Consider the following 16,440-nt stretch of genomic DNA (forward strand, 5'->3'; position numbering starts at 1 on the left):
ACTTCATTTTGCCTAACTCTATATTTTCATTCCGCCATTTTCTCCGCTCCTCCATCTTTGTAATCATCTCATCCTTGATCCATGGTTTCCTAGTAATTTTCGCGTTAACGGTTCCAATAGTGTCCTTTGCGGCTGTGGAGAACCTTTTCTTGATAATTTTCCATTTTTCTTCGATAGTACTTAGCTCTTTGCCATCCTCCATGATTTCCTCTACCGCCTGTTTGTATTCCTTCCTTTTCAAACCATTTAATGCTTCTAGAATTCCATTTTCTAACTCGCCGCCCTTGACTTATATTTTTGAAACGGACGCTACATTACATAACAACTAAATTGTGGTCAGAGTCCGCATCCGCTCCCGGAAGCTGTGCGAATTTATCACACTGTTCCTAAACCTGTGTCTAAACAGAATATAATCTAGCTGATACCTTTCTGAGCCACCTCACATTTTCCATGTATACCTGCGTCTTTTGTGGTGTCTAAACCAAGTTTTGGTGATGACTAACTCCTGTCTCCTGCAGAACTCAACTTTCTCCCCGTGGTCATTCCTCGTGCCTAAACCGTAGTCGCCGACCTCATCACCATCTCTTCCTTCGCCTACCGTTGCATTCGAATCCCCCATCAATATCAAATCTTTCCCTGCCGGAACACACGCGATTATGTCCTCTAACTGATCGTATATCCTATCGACCTCTTCTTCCTTATGGTTGCTCGGTAGCATGTATACCTGAATAATAATAAAGTTCGTCATAATAGTAATAATCTATCCGTTACCTGCTCTATGTTTACTAAGCTTTTTCCTACCTCTTAATTTAATACTATGGCAACCCCTCGTTGGCTCTCGTCCCCGCCGCTGTATATTATTCCCTGTTGCCGTAAGCCTCGCCTCCTCCGCTGCCGGGCACGACACAGGGCCAATTGGGCCGAGCCCCGTAGTTGCCAGGACTCAAAATCTCTATTCTGTCCATCATTTAAATCTTGGGAATGATAATTGAGGTGGTTTCCCGTTGCCTTCCACAATAGTTTTTTAACGTGACACCATCACTTACTGGCCGCCCCACTGGGGTCAGACGCCATTGCAGCCGCCTCACTGAGGAACAGACGCTGCGTGGACTACCTTTCGTCTGGTTCCTAACCTTCGACCTATCTGGCATGGGTGACCCTACCAGGAGCAATTATTACTCCCGCCAGCACAGCTCTAGGGGTCATCGGAACGCAGAAGCCCTTCCACCACGTCAAGGTTGTAGTCCGGGGAGGGATATATATATATATATATATATATATATATATATATATATATATATATATATATATATATATATATGCACACACACACACATACGTACATGTTTATACTGAAAAAAAGCTACATAACGGAAGAAAGCGTCACACGGTATTAAAAGGGAGATTGAAGAAGTTGGAGCCAGGAAGCGAGAAAGCATTTACGATATTAGGAAAGACAAAACTAGCTTAGTTATGACACAGAGAGAAATGAGGGAATAATTTAGACGTCCATTAACGGTGATACGAGCTAAAAATAGTTGAAGCTTTATTAGTTAAAATTTAAATCTTTTCAAATTTTTATTTATGTGAAATTAGTTATACGTTAATGAGAAAAAGGAAGAAACTGCACTTCAAGAAAGCAATCAATAGAGGGGTACTATTTTTATTTAGAATGATGAGCGCATATGGTGGAGCAAAGAAAAGCGAAGAATTGTTCATTTATTGCCCTTCCAGTCTATTCAACTCCATACATGTTGAACACGATCACATTGACAGAGCAAACAACACGATAAATCATCGAACAGCACCGAACCATTTTAGATGTCGTGACTGCCCCGGGTTTTCGTGAATAAGCGCGTGAGGTCGTTCAGTACATGCGTCTTAATGCTACCACTCTTTCCTTTCATCGTATCCATTGAGACGGTAGCGCGATGAACTCCATGTGATTCTGCTTTCCCTTTGAAAATGGAGAGAATAAGTGAGAAATTATTTGAAAAAAAATTGAAAGCGTGGATTTTGACAAATTACGAGTACTGTTCGCCCCAAAAGTCGAGATTCTAAAAGTTTGATTGGCTCTACGTATATTCAAAATTAGTAAAAGGATATTTTACAAATTAGTGCCTCATAGGATGTTTATTTCAGCACTTATTCCTGCATATACATATTTTGGTTTCAATTGACGCACTTTTAATTTTCGGTTTTTACGGTTTTCGTTGCTTGGGATTATCGAAATTCGAGGTGAAGCGATTATATTTTCTGGAATGCTAATAGCTTAAATTTTATATTTAAGTAAGCCGGGGATATTTTTAACTGTTTGAATAAAGAAATTCATTTTTGACACACTTGTTTTCAGGTACAAATGATGCCACACAATGGCGAAACCATGGTCGTCCATATATTTATATTAATTGTGGACTTACTTGACTTACTTTTATATATATATATATATATATAGAAATATATATTTAAAAGAAAGTCCACAATTAATATAAATATATGGACGACCATGGTTTCTCCATATATATATATATATATATATATATATATATATATATATATATATATATATATATATATATATATATATGATTGATTTTTAGTATAGCAACTGTAAACGTCATAAAGAGTACAACTCTGCAAACTCTGAAACTAACGACTTGATGGAAGCTTGAGTTTTATCGTTTTAGAATTAGGAATTGCAGAATTATCTATGTGTAGAGAGTATTTTTTTTCAAACTGCCAGTAATACGAGTATCAATGAAACTTAAATCTTACCTTTGTGCTTAAATGCCATTTTTAGCTAATAGAAATAAAATTGAAGAACTGTCATAGTTGTTTATTCTTCTTTCTTGCATCTTTGTTCACGTTACTCATATATCCAAATAGAGAGACGGGAGCTTACAGATCCTGAACCATCGGGCGCAGAATTTATTATTACACATCCTTTGTCTTCTGCAGTTTGAAAAACGTTTTTCCATTAGTAACTTTGTAGCGAACTTTAAGTTACAAAAATACGGAGTTATATTTAAAATCTTTAGTCCTCTTAACATCCACCCCTCATCGTACAGCTTGATTTTCATTGTAAGTTAATTCTTTTCCATCCACCCTACGCTTAGTATCGATTATTTGTACGTATATCAAAGCTATGTCATGGCATTCAAAGTACTTACGTCAATAGAATATTCGATTCCTTTGCAATTATTTTTCCCACTTCAGATAGAAAAAAAAGCATCTTCCAAATAATTTCATTTCGCCATCTGTAAACACGTTCAGCGACACACAATGCACTTTTAAGTAAAAATATAGTAAGAATTCTCTCGTAATTTTAGATAAAATTGTCATCATTAATGCTAGTTTTTTACAATTTTTACTTATCTTAATTCAAGTTATTCATGATTCACGTACACAAACATAAATATAGGTATGTTTTATAGAAATCCAAAAACTTGATAAAGAACTAACAGTTAATATTAACCATTAAGAGAAGAATGATATCACCACAGGTTTCGAGGTAATATAGTATAAAAGCTAAAGCAAGGACACTGTATATCAAAAATTTTATAGATGGAAATGTATTTGTTATCAACATACGTGTGAAGCCATCATAGGAATCAGAATATGCTAACATCCATGTATGCATTTAATATGCTACGACGGATAGAAATCTGAATTACGGTTGGAAACGACACATTTTTGCTCCCTAACCCATGCTAGCCGATTTGACTGCACCCAAGTCATAATGGAACTAGGTAACGGACTACCGTAAGCTGGGTACGAGGCTTTTAAAACAATGGGAGGGGAGAAGGAAGAGTAAGATGCCCGTGGGTGTTGCTCACCTGACCCGGAATCCCTCGATCTCCGAAATATCTCGGCCAGGATGGAAATGTATGAAAATGTAATGATGACCAGGGGCAGCCCGTACATCATGACCATTCCAAAGAGGGAGTAAGTAAGCTCGTATTCGTTGGACGGGAACGAATTGAATGTGACACACTGCTCGAACCAGGTGAATTTTGGATGTCGCTCCACGTGGAATATAGCCACCTAGAAAGAGATAAAAGGAGAAAATAAAATATCAGCACACAGTTCACACTTCACAAACCAAAAGGCACCGAGATTTGTCCACAAATGTTCAATGACCTTAAAAGATTGATTTTCACAGGTCGACAGATGATTCATAATGTGTGCTGCTATGAAGGATTAATTTGCATTAATAATAATTAAAATATGCAATGGACAGAAACTATCAGTTCAAATAAATATCAACAAGCGAATTTTACCAACCAAAGTATCGTTTATAAATCCATTTTTACTAAGAAAACATGCTTTTAGTTTTGATTGGATTCCAATTTTAATTGATTATCTGCACGAGTTATACCATGACCCATTTTCAGGCTATGACTCATACATATATGAAGCCTTTACTTATGCACCCAAGCATGCAAAACTACACTCTAGGTACATTCCAAAGAAACTGCGGGAGATGCCGCGAAAGTAACCAAGGCGAATGATTTTTACACCCTGAAATTGTTGCATTGATACACCCTAGGTAGTTTCTTTCGAAAATCGTTTTCATTCTCTCCTAATTGAAAGTAGTTAATAATTATATAAGATATGCACAATGATGTATAGCAATCGAAGAATAACTATATCTACATTCCTAATTAAAATGGAAAAATAATATGAAATAAAATATTATATGTCAATTAAAGAATCATTTACTTAGTATATATAGTTCTTGAAATATTTATAAGTAATTTTACACACATCCAAGATATTGTCAAAAAACTGGTAAGAACTGGCGTCGCTCTGCCTTCAATTGCCACCGAAAGTGAAATTACGAATCAAAAGATTGGGGAAGATATGATAGAAAGAGTGTATCACTGTGCCGCTCAAGATATCCTAGAGAATTATTATACTTAATTAATCGTTAAATAGTGCAGCTTGAACAGATTTTACAGAGGTCAACTAATTTTCGTCCATAAAATTAGGAGGTATATATTGATTGAAGCTTGGTAGTCGAGTGAGTACATCGTTAGGCTGTTGACCGGACGAAGTGGCATCAAATCCGAATTAATATAAAAGCCTACAGCTTCACTAAATCTGAGCGGTTTTTAGATATCAGATTTTTATGAAAAAATGATGACGACACAGGAGAAAGATTCCCACCCTGTGCGTGAATTTCATACAACATAGTTCTAACACTAACCTGACTTACCAGACGAACCTGCAAGTGGTATTCCGTGGTTTTAGGTACATTTTAATTTAACATTCAAAGCGTAGAGTATATGACAAATATTAATACACACAGGGGAGTACGAAGTACTCGACCAAGTATCGAATTCTGACGCCAAAAATATGAAAACTGGTGAAAACAGATTAGAAAGGTGCCCTAATTGCATATTATAATACAGATACATAATTTTACAACATGAAATCACAAAAGATCAATGTGAGACTCAATTCATCTCAGACACATTCTTCGCACAAGTTTACATCTGAATTTTGTGCCACAGAACATATTAAAAGATTTTTGACCAAAGTGTTAAAAAAAGAAGACAGCCGAACGAATGTACAGAAGTAGCGACTTTTTTCATAAACACACACGCTGTTCCCCTAGTTCCTTCATTGCTGCCGTTGCACGCGGCGACGAACAGGTTAAGACACGTACCGCTGCTGCTTCCTAACGACTCGACGTAAACAAACGCAACACCTCTCGTTTTAGTCGTCAGATGTGTTGATAGATGGCCCACTGTGTCTCGTTTCGATCCATTGAACGGTTTGCGCAGAATAAAATCAGTCTGGTCTTTTTTTGATCACACTTTGCTTATATGTGTGTGTACATATATATATATATATATATATATATATATATATATGCATATTTAGTCCCTATGGAAAGATATACATTATATTGAACAGGACTACAAAGCTTCAGAACTGGAAGGAAAAAATAACTTTCCACGCTGGCCAATGACACCAACTTCTAACGTAAACCAAGAAGCGAGAGCGGTGGTAGTGTTACTACTTATTAATAGTGTGAGACAATATTTCAGGAAGCGATGCCCGGTGGCTAAGATGCGCGAAAGCAAACGTGCCGAATGCAAATCAATACCGTTTGGCGTTATATCGTTCATGATGTGGACTCGACAACTGTGCATATTATAGGGCGAGTTCGAAGCATACGTAATATTTATTCCTGGTCAGAGTAAAGGTACCATGTATGCACTAGTTATCTTGCATACATTTGTTTAATCTATGATGTTAGTAGCATTCACAAAAGAGAGGACTATTTTCTCCCTGGACGACCACACACATACGATATGATAAAAAGTTTTGTTTACCAGAGTTATTGCATTATTTTCCTCAAGCGTAGAGAGAGCATTTCCGTATTACAGTTTTTTTGAAAGAAAAAGAATTCCTCTGACGTAATCGAATATCTTAACGCACAATCAGTGTTTGTATGCATTTCCTCATGTTGCAAAAATTACATTAGTCATGATCCCTACATGAACAAGCATGAACACAGACTTTGCAACGTGACAGATAGTATTTTTGGTGTGTCTCCATGAGCTAATACATTGGCTATGGAACAATTTGAAATAAAAATTGGGTCCAATGAAAAAGAAACATTTGTTTGACTTAAACGACAATATTCCCTATGCATTGAAGCCTGTGATAGAAGGGAGAATATTAGGGAAACGAGGAAGGAGCAGGAATAGTATGTGGATGCTAGACGGAATTAAGGGAGCAAAAAGAATACGGAAATGAAGAGGGGCTCATTTGAGAGTTAAATGTTGGGCTGTTTTTTGTTCGGAGAGGCAAGAAAATTATTCGGTAGTTGTATCCATCCAAAACCTACATTAACAGGTGGATTACCTTTAATAATAATTGACTGTGAGCTTGAGGTGTCGGTTTACAAGCTGTATAATATATATCATCTAATGAAATGGTTTATAGTCATAAAAGGGCTAATCGACGAGTTTTAAAACGTGATAACAAAACTTATATGTTGAATGATTTGTGTAGCATACGCTTTCATGATGCTGTCGTGAAAACATGATGATATGGTGATTTAAGCTTAAACCATGACAAATTACATCCCATGTACCCTGAATTACGTGTTACGTAAAGTTAGGCAGACTGGGGAATTGTGGGGAGACGGGAATAGTGGGAAAACTTCTGTATTTTACTCTTACTGCAAATCAACTCAATGGCCCAATTTTGCCATCACTACCTTAAATGTATATTCTTTGACGCGTAAATAATTATCCAATATTCAGGAAGAGTTCTCAGCTTGTCACCTAGCATAGTATTTTTTGTACGACAAAATGTCCCATCCTCCCCTGGGGGTACAATGGGGCATTGCATGGTATTCAGTGGAACAGAAATTAATGCCAAGGTATTCACGATATACTTAATTAAATCGGACCGGAGTTATATTATAATTAGCATCCTATCAATAAAACAAACAAGCACATATTAATAACAATGAAATTGATAAGCATGCAACTCAAAACAAATAAAATTAAATGCATTTTATTAATTATAATTGGAATGATTTACGATGATTCACTATCAATTCTAAATTACCTTTATGCATGAAAATTACATGCCCAATCTAAATCCAGTAAAATTTAGTCAATTCAACTTTCTCCTTATATTTCAGCAATTTTTTTATTGTGGAATTTATTTTTCCGACATTTCTTTATAATCCCTTTTTAACTAATGCTATCTCAAACCTGACTTTAAACATTGACACTTTAATCCGTTCCGGGTTTCAGCAAAGATTTCTGACTTCTTTTTTAATTGAGATCTTATTTCGGGCAACCATGAATAGATATAGGAAAATAAAATATTTCTTCTGGGGTGACAAGTATTTCTTTTATTGCAATTTTTCCATTTCTTATTGGTCCTAGGGGCATTGGAGTTTACCATGAGCTCTAACGTGATTAGAGCGTTATGCGGGATAATGAATTGATCAGTTATGTTAGCTGGTTTGCATTCGATGCCATTATAAATGCTTGAATTATATGGCCGTACATACCTGTTGGTATAAATCTAGAAATAATTTTTGAAGGAGTCAGAGCCTAATGATATTTAATGCCTACTAATTCATCAAAATTGTGAATGGAAATTCAACATTGGCAGGCATTATTGCAGTATTTTATCATTGGGCCACACATTTTTTATTGGTTCACAATTGGCTGCAATTTGTGGGTCGGATAACACCACACAAATAAGCCGATGGTGCGCACATTGCTGCGTATTTGTTTCCGCCAAATCAATTTCTTTCACAGATATGTGTCAATTATATTCATCTAAAATTAGCTCTTCAGGATTTTCTTCAGAAAAATTAATTTTTTCGATTAAATATTTTTTAAACCGCAAAAATAAGTCGGTAATTACCGGACGGGTTGACGACACCATACGATCCTACAGTACATTACAATAGTGTTGCGGGCTGCGGGCTTTAAGGAGTAAGCAATTTTTGAGCTAAAATTCTTAACAGTACACTGAAACATTCATTATGAAGCACACCATCACAAGAGAGCCTCTTTCAGATGTAATTGTACCCACTTGTTTTTCCCTTGGAAGCAATTAACTTTCCTGGCAGCTGAAACGGGGGTAAATCAACTTCCATCAAGTTTGTAAATGTCTTCCGGAGAAAATTCATGTTTTACGTGAAGACCTGGCAATTAAAAAAGACTCTCTCACCGATTAATTAAAGCCTAAGGCGCCTTAAATATAAGGATGTTGTTCATAAACCGTTAAACTAATCATTATTGGCAACACTCTCCTTATCTCCTCCCAGGAAGGTGAGCAGCTCTTCCTGCTTGCCTAAGCACACTCGAATGCCAATTGTTTGCGTGTCGAGAAGGCAGGAATTTTCCTCTGATTATCAATTAATTTGAGAGTGAATTTCCATTCTCCACATAAACCTCCACCTTCTTAACCTTAAATAGCAACTTGTCTGAAATTGATCCAGCCAATTTTGATTTTAAATGTATGCATGTAATTTAAAGTATAACACACAAATAAACCAATATTATAATAAATGGTTAAATACGTTCGGTATTACATGCTAAATACCTTGGAACACATTGGAATTAGAAATTCCTTGATTGCAATCTTAAACTGTTTTTTATTTTCGAGAATCGATTTAACTCCATTCTGACTCAACAGTAAATTTAATGGCGGTGTTCATTTTTCGATCTACTACCATTAAGGATTTGAAACATTTAAAATACAAATATTATTTGTGCTTTAAGAGTGCATTTAACTCTGCTCGAAGGTACTTTAAATATTGTAAAAGTAACTCATTTATGTTCTTCGCGACTTGTGCGAATTTAAATAGTTAAATATACATTACTTAAAGAGTATAAAAATCATTCCTTACGCAAAAATGTCTTAGTTTACAATACTGATCTTCACTCACTCACGTGCATCACGCACCCACATGGGCACAAACGAGCCTCCCGCGCTTGAAAGACTACTTGTTCGCGATTCCACCGCATAAGGTGTTTCTAATTAAAAAAATAACGCTTGATTAGCCGCCTTCGAGAAAGTAAATGTTAATTAACCATGAATAAGCCAATGAGACGATACTCTGAAACCTATTCCAAAGAAACTGCGGGAGATGCCGCAACAGTAACTTTCAACGGAGCCATCCGCTAATATGCATTTCAATGCAGCAATTTCAGAGCGTAAAAATCATTCGCATTGACTGGGATTCGAACCCAGATCCCTCAATATCCGGTCGAGTGCTTTAGCCAGTTAAGGTATCGACATTAAAAGTTACTGTTGCGGCACCTCCCGCAGTTTCCTTGGAATTTGTCAAGGTATAAACAGCCTAAGTGTTTAAAAGTTGGCTTTAACCTCGTGGACTGTGGCGCGTCGCGCACGACTACGAATGCCTGTGACATTGTATGTACTGTATTTCGCAACAACATCTTGTTCCTTTAAAGCCCCCAAAATTTCAGATTTTAAAACGACGCCTCGATAGCTTAACTGGCAAAACACTCGACCGAATATTGATGGATCTGGGTTCGAATCCCAGTCAAGACGAATTATTTTTACACTCTGAAATTGTTACCCTAAAACATGTTTACTATTCATCAATACACTTTAAATACGTTTGCTGTGTAACGTCTCTAAGCGGAATGGAGGTTGGGAATCTGACAGGCATTTCCTTCACTTGGGCACTTAGCCCGAGACGATGAAAGATAGTAGGATTTAATGGTACTCGCATGAAGAGGACTAACCTCTTAAAAGCGGGATGAATTGGGAGAACTAGAGGACTGATCCATTCCGCACAAGAGTATTCCCTTTTAAAACTGAAATGTCAATGCAGCCGTTTTCCACTAATTTTCGGGTTCACTGCGTACGATGAGAGATGCTTCCCCCCGGAAAAAGAATCGCAATCACAGACAAGTCGGTAGATATCTTTACAGTGCGAGGAGTTTTTAATAGTCGACGCGGAGTACTAATTTAAGACTTTTTAGAGACTTATTTTTGAAAATACTGGAAAAACGATAATGACATGAATTTATCGGCTTTCAAATATCATTCAGATATCTCTCCCACAAAGAAGCTTCGTTTACCCTCAATTCAAATGCAAAATTGTACATTTTTGCTGACACACAAAAATATAACATATTTATTCTGACATGAACCCTGGAGAGCGATTACTCTTCAGAAAAGAGAATTCTCCTTTGGCACCTAATCAGTATTATGTGCTTTCACCACCAAAATTGTAAATCCACAAATAAATGTGTAGCTTTAAAAGAGTGATCATGCTTGATTCTCCAAATTTAATTCTCATTAAAGGGGAAGCGCGTCCTCTGTTGATGGCGATTGATATTTGGAAGCATATGTTGACGAATGAATTCCACTGAATCAGAAAATAGAATTACGTCTCCAACATCTCACATTCCTCGAGCACTTGATTACACGTTTTGCAAATGGACAAAGACTGGGAATCGATATCCATCGGTGATTTATTCCGTGTTTAATCAACCCGTCGACATCCCTTCGCAAGTTCCCCGAGGATGCCGACCTTGAAAGTAAACAAGCACGGTATTTACACCGGATTCGCGTACGGATTCCAATTCCCTGAGAATAAATATGAAATTAAGGGATGCTATTCAACTGAACATTATAGCCATATTCAATTGATGAAGTAAAGTATGTGTGCATAAACCACAGGGATAACTGAATTCTTGCCGATTTAAATTATCGATGTTTAAATTTTGAAGCAAAACTTACCTCATGAAAAACAGTTCATCTCACTATTCTTGATCTTCTACACCGATTACATGAATCCACTATTTTGCTTTCTTTGTAACACTTTGACACATTATACGATGCCACATTTTTAATTAAGCATACGTATTCACTGTTTCTGTGCTGATATACAGGTAAAAACAAAAATTGCGGCTGAAAAGGTTGAACGAGTTACTTATTTGAATAGAGCACACAAATCGATGGTCAATCGTAAATATACATTATATATCATATACCTTCCACTTTTACTGCCTTCCTTCGAATTCTCCCAACAAATCCCTATCCTCCGCCGCAAAACCTAGTACTAGGTTTTTTTTCTTTTCATCTCATTTATACCTTTTCCCTCCTTGCCCACAGCCACATCTCAAAAGCATGCCTACCACCTTACCTCAACGGATATACTATCCCGACGCACAAAACCACATTCCATATCTATTAAATTTGAGATGGTAAAAGACAATTCCCATCTTTCACTGTTTAATGTACCAACAGAAGTACAAAAACCGTCTTGATATTAGAATATTTCACTGGTAAAAGAGTAGCAAAGAAATAATCAATCATTGTAATCATTGTGTCCTACTAAGTAAATTTGGAAAATACGAAAAACAGCAAACTGACCGAGTGGATCTCGGCTAGCAGTATCCGTCCCTGCCTTAGCACAGAAATTATTATAACTAATTATTTACTACTGCAAGCGAAGAAACTATACCACACCTGAGTTTTACTCATTTTATCAATAAAATTCCACAGTTGATTTGAATAAAAGAGACAAGACTCTAAATTTGTTTCCTTTAAAAATTAATGATTAAAAGTATTATTGGTCCGAATATTAACAAAACTATTTTTATCGTCGAAACGAAATGAGTAACTATTTTGAATAAAGCCAAATTTTCCAATATTTGCGTTATCCCGAGTTTTACAGTAAAATCATTTCGATGTAACAAAGATGCCACTTATTTCAAGAAAAAACTTCATTCCTGATCAAAGAGGTAAGAATTACGTGTACGTGACACGTTCTGCTTTGTCAAGTCCCGCACTACGACCCGAGGATCTCCCAAAACTATTCAGTTTAGCATATTTCATATAACCATTTATTTCAGCAGGGGTTGATCGTGTGGTTTCTCCGAGCAGCAGGACCACAGAACAAACTTCCATTTCCACCGTGTCCAAACCGCGTGCTGTCGAAGGCGTAGTGAAAGGGATTCCCGGAACGCTTGCTGCCTTAACTGACTTCCCTCAAACATGAAAAACAGCATTCATGGAATGGAAGGTAGGTTTTTAGTATCCAAAATGTATAAACGGCAAAAAACACATTCATTCCCTTATCACCTCTGGAAACAATCCGATACTCAGGGGAAGTGAAAGCGCATAAAACATTAACGAGAAATTCTTAGTCACCAGGAGGAAGAAATCTTTAACTGACTAGTTATTTTTCCTCTGTTTCGCTACAACAATGATACCCGCCAGCGTAACCCATTTAACTATGAGTCATAAAGAATTTTGTTCCTTGTCATATTATCTATTTCTCATTGTTTTTTATATTGTTGAGAAAAATTGGATTGCAAATCCATCCGTTAGGCTTCCAGTGTCAATATGCCTTACACTTCCCTCCCCAATTCTATCAAAAACCAATCGCGCAACCAGTACGCATGTCCCTCTGTTTAATACTCCCCTCAAACCCTCCCCTCAAATTATATAGCTTTAAATGAACTGAGGGTCAGTGCTAGCAATAGTTCATTTAACACTAATCAGATAGCATCAGACGGAAAATTTTATCAGAGATCCAATATTAATAAGAAGGCGATCCTCGTCAAAAATTCTTAAATATAGAATCTATCAAAGGAATTACCGACCACGGGCTAGTAAATTCTAAGTTTTCGCGTCGTGGGGTCCGAAAGAAGAAGTCTAAAATGAAATTTTACTTGTAAATATAAAATTAACGTACCTGCGGTCATGAAGCAATAAAAACGAGGTAATCGAGACGGTAAACTTCATTTGCGCTAGGTTGTAAAGGGGGTTGGGAACAAAACTACAAGTAAGGGAAAAGATAGGGAACACACACTAGGTCATTTGGTTGAGTTTGATAAACAGTGGCCCACGCATACCTCAATCACACACAAAAAGGCAAAATTAATCATAAAAAATAAAACAAACTTACAACCACTTGATCACTACGATGAGTTCAGGAATACTGAACGAGAACCTTGAATGAGTGAGTACTTGGGAATCGCAAAGGTCCCATTTTTCGAACACATCTAAGTGATTGAGTGAATGAGCGAAAGCGTGCGTACGTCCGTTTAATGATTATGTATTCATCTGTGTGATTGACGGGTCACTGACATAGGAAGGATCGTTGTAAACCCTGAACGACTGAGCGAGTGCGATTCACAAAAGTCTAACACACCCGAGTGATTGAGTGATTGCGTGTTTACGTAAGTCCTTTCTATTTCGTTATATCCGTTTTTAAATTTTGTATTCATCTGTGTGACTGGAGGGCCACTACCATAGGAGGGATCCTTGAAAACCCTGAGTGTGTGAGTGAATGCGATTCATGAGAGCGACTGTTATTCCTTAACACACCCTAGTGATCGAGTGGTTGTAAGTTTGTTTTATTTTTTATTATTAATTTTGCCTTTTTGTGTCTGATTGAGGTAAACGTGGGTCACTGTTTATCAAACTCATCCAAATGACCTAGTGTGTCTTTTAGTTAAGTTTTTAGAAATACAGTAATCACCGAAATACTGAGTATACCTGGAATCACTTCCTTGAAATCACGCGCTCAGCAGTCAACAAGTTCATTTCCAGTAAATTAATAAAAGATAACACGGAACCTAGATGGTGCAACACGGATGGTAGAAAGGCATTACGACGTCAAAGGATATGTCACGCCAAGATGAAAAATATTAGGGATGATATCTCTACCGACAAAAAGAATGAGATCACTATCAATGTATACAGGACATCTAGGGCGAATGCCAAGAATGAATTTCGGAAAGCGTTAAGGGAATTCAAAAGGAAAAGGTCAGCGGTAAACAGTAAATTCACTCAAAAATTATAAAAGCAAAAGAGTAACCAGCAGTTTGGAAAAGGCTAACTTATTAAGTTCCTTCTTTCAAACCTTCTTCACTAATATCTCACAGAATACCCCGTTAGCTGACAAAATCGTGCCGATCAACCGATGGCCAAATTTGAAATCTCATATAATGGAATATGAAGTTTGCTGTAAAATATTAAGCCTAATAAATATTCTAGGATCTCTGAAACACCGCTCGTATATTTAAGCATCTAGCTTCGCAAAATGGCACTGTATCTAGAAATACTATCAAAGGAGTCGCTGGTAGATTAAAACGTTCCCAGAAATTGGCAAACGGCTAACATAACACCAATATTTAAAAATGAAGACAAAGAGGAAACGAAGAGTTATAGACCTTTTCCCCTCACATTAATTTCGTACAAAGTTATGGAACATATGGATCCTAGTTTGATCGTGAGACACCTCGATTGCCAGGAGTTATTGATGAATAACCAGCACGGTTTCCGAAAGGGTAAATCCCGCGAGACAGAATTTGCGCTTTTTGTCCATGATATCCTTAGTTCGGGAGTGAGCAATGTTCCAGTGGACGCGGTTTTTCTAGATTTTAAAAAGTCTTTCGACAAAGTACCTCAGAGTAAACTACTCACAAAAATATAAGCACATGGCATAGTTAAAAATGTTCGTGGCTGGATTAAAGACTTCAAGAAAGGAAGACTACAGAAAAATTAGTAACGTATCCAAAATTTAGAATATGCTTCAAGTACATGGCATCCTCACGAAGTACATTTATGATTAATTGCCAAATTGAATCGCATCCAGCGTAGAGGAACAAGATTTGTTAAACTTTGTTGTGATAAACTTAGTGGCGTATCCAAAATATTAGAGCAGCTAGGCTGGGAATTACTCAAGAAGCGAAGGGTAAATTAATGAATGAAGCTCTTGCATAAATTGGAAGGGGGTCTCTTTAGCAGTGATGTTGAAACTTTATTATTACCCCCATTTTACTAAGGTAGGAGAATTAATGGTAGTAAAATTAGAGATCTTAAGTGTTGAAGGGATAGATTTACGATGTCTTTTTCCCACGAACGATAAGGGATCATAATAACATTGTCCGACCGCGGAAGGATCATGTTCGGGTAAAAATTAGTTTCACTCCTCGTACGTCGATGAAAAAGGCTGAGACTACCAAAATTTAAGTTAGATCCTTTTATTTTCACTCATCTTTTTTAATAACATTTTTTACCCTAGAATCTGTATACATGTGCGCGCAAAAAACATGGGGAACGCCAAAAAGGTGTGATCTCTTCAAAACATCTGCGCTTGCACGTACGCTGACGTCTATGGCAGTTATCGCTGGATCATTTATCCGAAGAGCTTTTACTGGATTTAATTCGTGTTATAGGTCTTTTTATGTAGGCCGGTAGTTTTTGCTTAGTATTTTTATTCACACAGTACCTTGCAAGTCAGCGCTATGGTGTGTGGAAGGGATGATTGCATACAAGACTACGAGGTGTGATAATAAGTAAACCGGACTCATTTTATTCCGCGCAAACCGTTCCAAGGATCGAAACGAGACACTGTGCGCCATCTAGCGACACATCTGACGAATAAAACTAGAGGTGTTACGTTTGTTTATGTCGAGTCGTTACGCAGCAGCAGCAGTACGTGTCTTAACCTGTTCGTCGCCGCGAGCAACGGTCGCAATGAAGGAGCTAGAGGGACAGCGCGTGTGCGTGAAATTGTCTTTCAAACTTCCAAAAGTACTACGGAGACATTTGGAAGAATTCAGCAAGCCTTTGTTAGTGAAGATATGAGTCGAAGCCATTGTTTTGAGTGGTACATTCGTTTTAACTCGGACAGAACCTCCACAGATGAAGATTTGCGAACGGGGCGGTCTTCCACTTCGACAGACCCCAACCATGTCAAATTGGTTAACTACTTGGTACGGGCAAAGCACCGTTTAAGTGTTAGGGAGATAGCTGAGGAGGTGAACATTAGTTTTGGATCCCGTCAGATAATTTTAACAGATATTTTGGGCACAACACGCGTCACATCAAAATTCGTCCCACGGGTACTGACTGATGATCAGAGACAAAAACGAGTGAGCATTTGTTAGGAAC

General features: G+C 37.2%; 1 protein-coding gene across 1 annotated transcript in view; it reads right to left on the reverse strand.

Moving 5' to 3' along the window:
* LOC139692771 (adipokinetic hormone/corazonin-related peptide receptor variant I-like) overlaps positions 1 to 16,440 on the reverse strand; it is a 310,976-nt gene that overhangs the window by 155,104 nt on the left and 139,432 nt on the right. The window contains exon 6 of the mRNA XM_071591087.1: positions 3,837 to 4,044. Within this exon, the coding sequence (XP_071447188.1) occupies positions 3,837 to 4,044 (208 nt within the window). The remainder of the gene's footprint in view (positions 1 to 3,836; positions 4,045 to 16,440) is intronic.

The sequence above is a fragment of the Hetaerina americana genome, unplaced genomic scaffold, assembly GCF_022747635.1.
Source record: "Hetaerina americana unplaced genomic scaffold, ioHetAmer1.1.p SCAF_1, whole genome shotgun sequence".
Taxonomy (NCBI): domain Eukaryota; kingdom Metazoa; phylum Arthropoda; class Insecta; order Odonata; family Calopterygidae; genus Hetaerina; species Hetaerina americana.